Below are 10,558 nucleotides of genomic sequence, written 5' to 3' on the forward strand. Positions count from 1 at the left end.
GACTCCCAGACTGGAGTGGGGTCCCACACGCCTCAGGGCGTGACGCGCTAGGCAAGCAGCAGCAGGTGCTGGGAAAGGCAACAGCAGAGCAGCGACCAGGAAGATGGGTGAAAGGTTGTTAGATGAAAGTAACATGTAGAGAATGGAAGTGAAGAGAAGAGCTGGCCTGTTGAGGGCTGAATGTCTGTGATGCCCACACGCACGCTGTCAGCTCACTCACACCCCTGAGGCACCGCCACCAAAACACTCAGCATTTCTTTCCTGCTAGTCGACAGTGCAATGTGAAGATGTTCATAACTAGCTCATGGTATTTTTTTTTCAGGCAGATTGTCCTTTGGCTTTTCTCCTACCTCATGTACAATTATACCGAAGAGTTAAGTGCCGAGAGACCAAATTTCCATAAAAAACGTAAAATAAAGTGCGCAACAGGCTATGTTCCAAGAACTGTGAATTTTTAGGTTCAAATTCTAGATGAGTTTCCCACTAAGTAGGCTGTAGCCCCGGAGGTGGAGAGCACTAGCGCTCACAGCACACAACACACCAGCAATACTGCTGGGGGCCTGTGTCACCTTCCAACATCTCCCTTTAAATGCCTGTTTGTAATGCAATGATTTCAAAACAAGGTTTATAAACCAGCGACTAAGACAGACCTCTGAACAGCTACTCATCAAATGCAGCTATTCCTATTAATCATACACAAACACACCAGCTACTTATCATAAATAAAGTTTCATTCTTCCAAATACCTGTTTTAACAGCAACACACATCACTTTCTTGGTTACAGTCTGTGTTGCAGGCTGAGGCAAGTGCCTTGACTCTCCTGATGGTTCCGAATGCCTACATAGGCAGCCACATGCCCTGTGCCTGAGCGGAGGCCCCCACTTACTTGTTACTGCAATGTTGATTTCTCCTGTTCTCGGAGTGAGCTCCCCGTCCTGAGGAAGAGGCGAGATCCCCGAAGTTCGAAGTGGCTCAAGGCCGAGGGAGTTGTCGCCGGCGAGGTCGCCGAGGGCCGACCTTCGGTTAACAGCTTGGGTTCTGGTGAGCCTTTCCATATCGAATGCTACGTTATCAGTACATGGCAAATTCGGCTGCAAAATATTTCCAGGTTAAAAATAATTGTAAGGAAAACACATCCTTTCATAAGATTCTAAAAAAGATTCTAAACTTTGACACCCTGTTGCAAAGACCTTACCAAGTTCTTTCCCTGTGATGTCCTCTCATTTATCTGCCCACCTACCTACTCCTTCTTCTCTCACCCTAAGAGTTTTTCTTCAAAAGGCACAGATATCTCTTCTCAGAAATGGTACAAAGGAAAACCAAAATTTATTGCGGATCAGAGAAAACTGGTCATGGCCCACAGGCACAGGGAGTCATAATCATTAACATAAGGATAGCAAACATCCAGTTTAAAAGAGTAAACTATTACTTTGCTTCATGGTAAACGTCCATGTTGAAGAATCCCAGGTAATAGAAAACACCTCTTTCATCCTACTACCTTCTCTGAAAGCCCCATTTATCTGGTAGTCAGTTTTTAAGTATCGTCTGCCTTTAAACACAAGAAAAGCATAAAACCAAGAGTAGGTCAAAGTTGAAAAGACTTTTGAACTATAAGAAAATGATCGGTTTCAAAACCTAAGCACCTAATCCTGAGGGAGAGGTATAGAGCTGCTTGGGGCCAAAGTCTACCAATTAAAAAGTGAGCACCAAAAGTCTTCCGTTGTAACAATGTAGATATTTGTTTACCTAACAACCTTTGGTTCTCTCAGCACGTAGCAGCAGGCAGCACATAAGAAGCATAGCTGGGAGGGGTGGTTGTGAGAAGTTTATATGTTTATAGAGAGAAGTTTCAGCCAACCAAACCTGGAACTAATGGCTTCCTGGGCAAAAGAACTGTTTTAGGTCATCTCAAAGCCTTATTTAAAAAAGCAAAAGACAGTGTACTAAGTGATGCTTAGACTAACACCCAGTTTCTTCTAAGAGGTTTTTTAATGTTCATTACATTTAAGGATCCAATGATAACCTGTAATACATTTTAGGAGGATTTTTGTTATAAACAGAGGAGAAAAGTATTAGCACTTAATATACTTAACAGGCTGGGCGCGGTGGCTCACGCCTGTAATCCCAGCCCTTTGGGAAGCTGAGGCGGGTGGATCACGAGGTCAGAAGATCAAGACCATCCTGGCTAACATGGGGAAACCCCGTCTCTACTAAAAATACAAAAAATTAGCCGGGCATGGTGGCGGGTGCCTGTAGTCCCAGCTACACGGGAGGCTGAGGCAGGAGAATGGTGTGAACCCAGGAGGTGGAGCTTGCAGTGAGCCGAGATTGCACCACTGCACTCCAGCCTGGGCAACAGAGCGAGACTCTGTCTCAAAACAAACAAACAAAAAAAGAAGGCGGCTAGCGGTAACAACAGAGGGTAAGTTACTGTTTTTCAAGTTTCTACACTGTTGGCCAGGCACGGTGGCTCACGTTTGTAATCCCGGCACTGTGGGAGGCCGAGGCGGGCAGATCACTTGAGGTCAGGAGTTTGAGACCAGCCTGGCCAACATAGGGAAATCCCGTTTCTACTAAAAACACAAAAATTAGCCAGGTGTGGTGGTGGGTGCCTGTAATCCCAGCTACAAGGGAGGCTGAGGCATGAGAACGGCTTGAACCCGGGAGGTGGAGGTTGCAGTGAGCTGAGATCGCACTACTGCACTCCAGCCTGGGTGACAAAGGGAGACTCTGTCTCCAAAAAAAAAAAAGCAAGTTTCTACACTGTGCTAGGCATCATGGCAGATGCTCTATGTTAGACCAGTCTGAAATGGGGGTGAGTTTCCTCCCTGGGGGACATCTGGCAATGTCTGGAGACATTTCTGACTGTTGTGGCTGTGGTGCTGTGCTACTAGCATTTAGATGCTGCTGAACAGTCTACAACGCACAGGACAGCCCCCACAAGAAGGGATTATCCAGTCCCTGGTGTCAGTAACGCCCGATACTTTGAGAAATCCCATCACTACTGACATGATCTCTGGAGACAAAGGACAAATGGGGCATTACTGCCCAACTGTATACACTGAAACTGTGTTTGACAGTATATTTAAAATAAGATGACTTCGATCTTCTTTGGGTTGCAAGCTAAAATGAGTTCATCTGTTGGATCAAACTAAACTTTTTGTTCCATAAGGAGATCATTCTTTCATTCTTTTTTGAGACCAGAAACTATGCTATTTTCTGATAAAAAGCATAACCCTGGATACACATGCTTCTCTTAAGCAAGGGCTAATGAAGGTCCTTGGTTACTCAAGTCAGTGTTGACCTGGCACCTGCCACAGCTGGAATCTGGCATGCCTGGCAACAGCCCCTGCCAGGCTGTGGTTGCCAACAGTTCTCCTTGGGCTCCAGTCACTGCCTGCCTTCTCTGCTTGCAACTTACCAACCCCCAAGAGATCAAAGTCAAACTTCAGGCTAAAGAACATAAGCAATGACATCGTTTTATATTATGCCAAGCACAGAGGAGTTTACGACTGGAACAGAGTCAACAGCATACAGCCTACCTTCTAAACAAAGATACTGGAATGAAGAAAAATCATGTCCTTCTCTCTTTCTTCATCCCATACTCATCAACCAACAGAAGCACCCTTTTAAAAGTGGACCATGCCAGATGTGGTGACTCACGCCTGTAATCCCAGTACTTTGGGAGGCTGAGGCAGGAAGATCACTTGAGGCCAGGAGTTGAGACCAGCCTGAACAACATCTTGTCTCTTCAAAACATAAACAAGTGGCCAGGCACGGTGGCTCACGCCTGTAATCCCAGTACTTTGGGAGGCAGAGGCGGGTGAATCACCTGAGGTCAGGCATTGGAGACCAGCCCGGACAACATGGTGAAAACCTGTCTCTACTAAAAATACAAAAAATTAGCCGGGGGTGGTGGCGGGCACCTACAATCCCAGCTACTCGGAAGGCTGAGGCAGGAGAATCGCTTGAAACTGGGAGGCGGAGGTTGCAGTGAGCCAAGATCGTGCCATTGTACTCCAGCCTGGGCAACAAGAGCAAAACTCCCTCTCAAAAAAACAAAAACAAAAACAAAAAAGTTAGCCAGGCATGGCGGTGTATGCCTGTAGTCCCAGCTACTCAGAAGGCGAGGTGGGAGGACTGCTTGAGTCCAGGAGTTCGAGGTTACAGTAAGCTATGATTGCACCACTACATTCCAGCTTGGGCCACAGAGTGAATCCTTCTCTCTTAAATTTAAAAAAAGAAAAAAAAAGGCCTAGTAGAGTTATTTACCTTCTCTTCCAGGAATTCTCTGAGATGGGTTAGATTTCTCAGTAATCTGGAAAAAAGGTCCTGTTGGGCTTACATGGTTACATGGCAAATATAGCCAGTGTTTTCTTGTGTGTCTTAGTCATGCCGCCTATTATGCCAATTATGTTATATTGTATTACACATACATACAATAATATACAAAAGTGATAACAAATAAAATAGGAACATACCACAATTCCCAGGGCCTTCAATATATTAAGTTTGCACATAGGACAGGTACAATGTTCACTAAGCCAGGGATCCACGCAGGATTTGTGGAAAACATGCCTATAAAATAATGGAGAGTTATGTCACAAATTACATACCGAGAAACTTAATAGGCCAAAATGGAAAGAAAGGGAATTTTTAGTTAGTCTGTTTTTCCCCCTTTCAGGACATATTTTAAGCCCCAAGAGACAAATATTGGGAATTTATTAAAATATAACTTGCAGAAAATCTCCTGAGCCCAACCTCATATGTACAACACTGTGTAAGAACTGGTAAGTAGGATTTGGTTGTTTGGACCTTTTATTTTACCAAATTCCAAAAAGGACTAATGGAAACTTAGAAAATGTATTAAGAATGAAAATAATCACACCTTATAAACCAGTTATGCTTTCTACAATAGCTAACATAGAAAAATGGAGTTTCAAAAAGATATTAAATCATGGCTAAGTGAAAAGAGTTCTCTGCATAGTTATTAGTTTTATGGCACCCTGTTTGAATGTCATTTAAAACATCATTTTTAAAAACTTCTAAGCAATTTATGTTGAATGTTTATAAAAGCTACAGGGAAGCTGAAACTATTTTAAAGGGTAAACTGTGCCTAGATTCAAGTAACACTTAGCAATTTTCAGCTGAAATGTTAAAGGGGGAGGATGGGTGATTTTCTCTCTTATTCAGGAAAGTAGAAAGTCACATCCTTGTGACTGGAAATAAGTCAGTCATACAGGGTTTTGCATTCTTAAAAAAAGGAACTTGTGCCCTCCGGAAGGGAAGAAAGACTGCAGGAGCTGCAGAAATTACTTCTCAAGCTCTAGCACCCGGCCCAGCAGCCTTCTGAAGCTCTAGAGTCCTGGCCAAACAGGGAGAAGGTGGGTGCCAAGACAGACGTTCAGGGCAGCTTTGGAAGAAACACTAATCTGAGTTTGGGATAAGATAAAAGAAATTTTTGTGTTTGTTTTTGAGACGGAGTCTGGCTCTGTCACCCAGGCTGGAGTGCAGTCATGTGATCTTGGCTCACTGCAAGCTCCGCCTCCCGGGTTCACACCATTCTCCTGCCTTAGCCTCACAAGCAGCTGGGACTACAGGCGCCCGCCACCACGCCCAGACAATTTTTTGTATTTTTAGTAGAGACGGGGTTTCACCATGTTAGCCAGGATGGTCTCAATCTCCTGACCTCGTGATCCGCCCGCCTCGGCCTCCCAAAGTGCTGGGATTACAGGCGTGAGCCACCGCGCCCGGCCAAGATAAAAGAAATTTTTAAGTAAGATGCCAAATTGAATCGTGGTATATACCTTTACAACTTTGATTGTCAATTTCTAAGTTAATGTTATTTACAGCTGTTTAAAAATGCAGTTTTGATTTATAAAAAGAGGTCTAGAGAACTCAGTTTCTACTGGGATCTGGAACAAACATTCATGCTTACAACATCGGCCTGAACAATATACACACACGTCTGCCTATCACTGTTTGATGACCTTATACTCACTTCTTTGGGGACAAGAGTAAAGATCTTGAAGAATGAATTTATCAATCTAGTCTTAAATTCACAGACAATGAAATAACCAGAACCATCACCCCTGAAGGCATTTATTTAAACCTTAAAGCTTTTACTTAAGGGCTGGAAACCCACCAATCCATAGGTAAGCCCCAGATACATTCAGTACACCTAAGGCGTTATGTCTTGTTACTCGTAGCCTGTGTGTGCGGAGCGGTTCCTTACTCCAGGGTGTCCCCAGGGCCAGCTGGACTTTCCAGCAGGGGTCAACTGCACTAATGCTGGCTACTGACCAACAAAGACCACAACAGGCTTCTTAACCCTTTTGGGGGATACAAACTCCCTTAGATCTGATAAAAGTTACAGAACCTCCCTCTAAAAAGTCACAGGGACGAAAATGCCTAGTACCTTACATACATTTTCAGGAGGGGTATGGACCTATGCACTGGGTTAGCGCTAGGGTGGGGTGGCCGGAAAGGTGCTGCAGGTCAGGCCTACACAGGGTGGATGATGGGACCTGGCCTACTGACAAGTAATGGAAGAGATATGATGCTGTGACCTCTGATCAGGGCTCTGGTGCAGGAGTGAGAGGTATCCAGATGAGGGTGAGGGGTGGCTGGGCTTGCTGAACTGTTGGTGGAGACCTGGTAAAGCCGCAGCACCACCTGGGGGGATGGAGGTGTGGCTCTGGTGCTCCCTACTGGGGCCAGGTTTTGCTTTTCCCTTTTCTTATTGTCCTGTCTTTCTTTTCTCTTACTATCCAGAAAGAACCAAATGGTATAATCCTCGTATTTCATTTTTAAAGCTGCATGAGTTCAGTGTTCTCTGCCTGTTTCTTTAACCTGAAATTAGTTATAAATATGGTTGGGTTCTTGAGTAACTGTTTCCTTCTAGGATTATTGATATAAAAGAAGTGCCCGCCCCTCTGTTTTACTAAACAATTAAAAATTTCTCCTCTAGGCTGTGGGGTACTATGAAGAAAAACAAAAAAGACCAACTGGTTCTCTGGTGACGAATTTAGAAAACCTCCCTTCCTCAGCTAACTGAAAATCTGAAATATTTTTGGTCTTTAAAAAAAAAGTTCCTTTGGGCTCTCCATCCACCCCATCCCTCTCTTACTCCTGACCCCTACCTCTGAGCACTGAACACCCTTCCTTCCTGTCTTTCCAAATTCCCCGCTAGTCCAGCTTCCGTGCAACTCACCCAGAGCTCTTCAGTCTCAACTTCCCATGGCACACCCCTCGCTTCCACAAACAAAGCTGGGTGGCTGTTCTCTCCACCCATGGCCTCCTCCCCGTCCTCTCTCTTCTGTGATCTCCATGGGCAGCTGCCCTGAACACGGCACCTTTCCCCTCACCACCCATTATCTAACCCTCCCGCTGGTCTCTGCAGTGCAACTTTCACTGAACTCGCCGTGGCCTTTCCTTCCTTTCGAGGCAAAGTTCTGCTACAACAGAGTCTGGTGCTCGGCAAACCACCCTTCTGCTGTGCAGAGGTCTCAGCTAAGGACTGGGCTGGGGCATTTAATCTACCTTGGGAGCACTTTAATCTACCTTGGGAAGTGTCTGGAGCAGTCAATGCAACACAGCATGTGGGCCAAGGCTGAGCACCTGCAGGGCCCTCACAGGGGCAGAGCGGCCCCACCACCTGGCCACTCCCGCACGCCTGACCACGCTCGCCCTCACTATGGCTGTGGGCTCTCATTATGGAAGGTGCTCCATGGACACCCAGGAGGCCCCAGAAAGAGGCACCTGGGGCAAGTGGGGCCTTGAAAAGAAGTTCCCCATGCACGTGATAAAAACACACATAAATGCACAACAGGCCCGCCACACAAAGGGTGGGTGGTGCATCGGGACGGAAAGCAGGTAACGTGGACAGTGAAACATGAAAAGCACAAGCATACCGAAATTCAACAAAGTCCTTTATTCCTATGAGAAATACTGGGGGATACAGAACGAGAAACAAATAGAACATGAAAGGAACAAACCCAGCAATCACAAAATTCAGCGCTCTCCCCTTTCCTATGTCCCACACATGCCATAAACTAGAGGGAGCAGAAGAGCGCTGTGGGAGGGGGAGGTCTCTATATTGAAGGTGAGTTGCTCTCACAGCTCTGTAGCCTTTTGGTACCGTGTAAGAACCTGGCAAATATAAAAGGATGCAGGATTATTAAAGGTCCTGCATCCTTCTCTTCTGCTAGCTGGGGCTGGCAGCAGTCACTGTCTCTATGGACCCTCGGCCGCAGTGGAGCCTCAGACATCTGCAGCGGCCGGCCCTGCGCTTTAGCTCCCGAAGTGGCATGGAAACATACGTTCATCCACACTGCAACTCCACTTCTGAAAACATACTTCTCGCTACTACACACTCCGATGGCCAACCTTTAAGAGGTCTAAATAAGACGAGGTGACAGTTCCTCAGTTTCTAAGACCTGCTGGCTAACATCCAAAGGAGAATCAGCTGTGATCACTGAGCCGAGGAGGAGGCCCCTCTGCTATGCCAACTGCCATCTGTCCACAGTAAATAGTGCGACAGAAGAGGAAAAGGAAAGGTCACGTGGCAAGAAGCAGGCAATCCATGAGAGGCTCGACAGCTCTGGATAGAAAGTCCTAGCTGAGCTTGTGAATCATTAAGGAAAGATGGACATGAAGGTGTCCAGGCCCGTCTCCCTCCTTCATGGAGGGAAGAGGCAGTGGGCAGGTGTGACAGCAGAGGCTGTGGGGCGGTACTTGAAGGGCGATGCCTTTGAAAGAGAGTTTTAAAAACTGGACTGGGAAATGCGAGTGTGATGAGATGCCGACAAGTGGAGACAGAACTCTGGAAGGAGCAGCCAGGCAACAGAACGAGGCCCCCAGGAAGGGAGAGCGCGGGCACGCAGCGGCGTGGGGAGGAGCGGCATGGACCACAGCAGACGGCCTCTCCAGCCTGCGAGCCCGGGTCAGCACGCTGAGGGAATTCCAGCCATCGCTTCCTCTGGGAAGTCAATGGTGAAGCGGTCCTCTGAGAGTGAAGAACAAGCGCGTGAGTCAAGGTGTTGGAGTACAGTGGACACACCTGCAGGTGCTGCTGTGACGAATGTGGAGTGCCAGCCAGGTGGGGGTAGGGCTCTGCGCAGCGGCAGGCCAGGCGGGGAGGCTCTGTCTTGCCAAGTCTGTTCAGAGTCCCGTGGGAAGACGGTGAGGGAGCAGAACCGCTTAGCAACATGGGGTACAGAAAGCCACAGCAGGTAACACCGACTCTGGGCTTCAAAGACAATAGGGGCGAGGAGGTGTCCCAAGGCAGAAGGAATTCTGTAAGCGGCAGCTTGGTGAGCGCGAAGGTGCATCTGTGCGAGTGGCATCTGCTGGGGAGAGGCTTGAAGAGCCGCGCATACCCATCCTTGGCTCAGTGGTTCTCATCTGGAGGCAGTTTTGGTTGTCACAACTGTGTGTGGGTGGGTGCTACGGACACCTAGTGGGTAGAGGCCAAGGACACTGCCATGCCCACACCCCCACACAATGACCTGGTCCCAAATGTCAACAGTTCCAAGGCTGAGAAATGCTGCTCTAGGTTAAAGACTGTCACAAGTACTGCTTGATGTGTAAAGTTAATTTTTGCTACACCTGATAATTGCATTGTCGCTACATGGCAGTGAGATGGGGTGCTGTGCTGAGCAGGCTGTGTGGTGCAGTCTAGGGAAAGTTACAGCTTGGTGATGCGTGGAGTGTAAGAGGAACAAACAGCCGCTCAGTTCCACAGGAACAGGGAAAACTCTACACTCAGCCAGGGCAGTAAGCACAGCTAGTAACACAGTGACCCAGTACTGAAAGACAACCGAGTAATAGTACCATAGAGGGTGCAACGAAATTCCATGAAGTGTGCCAAAAATTCTAACATTCACAAGCAGATCACAAACACAAACCACTTCTATGGTGACAGGTGCAGCGCAGAAATGGTTCAGATCAGCCATGGCCTGGACCTTGGTGGCGGGCGTGGTCTGGCAGCATGAGAATCGGGCAGGAACTTATAATTAAAGCGCACATGCCCGGCCTCCACCCGGGATGCTTCTGAAAGCCTCCCACTGACTCTGATGCACAGTCAGGTCTGGAAAGCAATGAACTGAATTTTAAAAAGAGGGCCAGACGTCGGGCTCACGCCTGTGATTCCAGCACTTCAGGATGCTGGGGTGGGAGGATTACCTGAGGCCAGGAGTTCAGAGCAGCCTGGGCAACATAGTGAGACCCCAACTCTACAAAAAATAAAAATTATACAAAAGGAAAAAGATAACTCTGAATGAAACTGTGGAAAAGTCAACACTGAAGGGATGAAGATAATGGGATTAAGCTTCCAGAATAACCTACTTTAGGCCTAGCCTCCCCTGAGGGAAGATCCCCTCATTCTAGTTATACCCATGAAAAGTTTTGGAGGCCCATATTTTTAGGTACCATATGGTTCTGGAGGATCCTGGGCTGAAATAGCAAGACAGAATTTGGAGAGCCTTGGCTTCTCCTGGTCATTCCAGTGTTGAAGCAGGCAAGTGTGGATGACGCCTCCCTGTGTCCCGCTGGCCC

The 10,558-nt window shown here is 47.2% G+C and overlaps 1 protein-coding gene across 3 annotated transcripts in view; it reads right to left on the reverse strand.

Moving 5' to 3' along the window:
- Nucleotides 1-10,558, reverse strand: part of RNF130 (ring finger protein 130) — a 157,381-nt gene that overhangs the window by 52,565 nt on the left and 94,258 nt on the right. For all 3 annotated transcript variants that reach the window (XM_054556660.2, XM_002816320.6, XM_054556662.2), the window contains exons 6-7: nt 4,483-4,579; nt 888-1,092 (exon numbers count right to left, since the gene is read on the reverse strand). In XM_054556660.2, the coding sequence (XP_054412635.1) occupies nt 888-1,092; nt 4,483-4,579 (302 nt within the window). The remainder of the gene's footprint in view (nt 1-887; nt 1,093-4,482; nt 4,580-10,558) is intronic.

Source organism: Pongo abelii, chromosome 4 (assembly GCF_028885655.2).
Source record: "Pongo abelii isolate AG06213 chromosome 4, NHGRI_mPonAbe1-v2.0_pri, whole genome shotgun sequence".
Classification (NCBI taxonomy): domain Eukaryota; kingdom Metazoa; phylum Chordata; class Mammalia; order Primates; family Hominidae; genus Pongo; species Pongo abelii.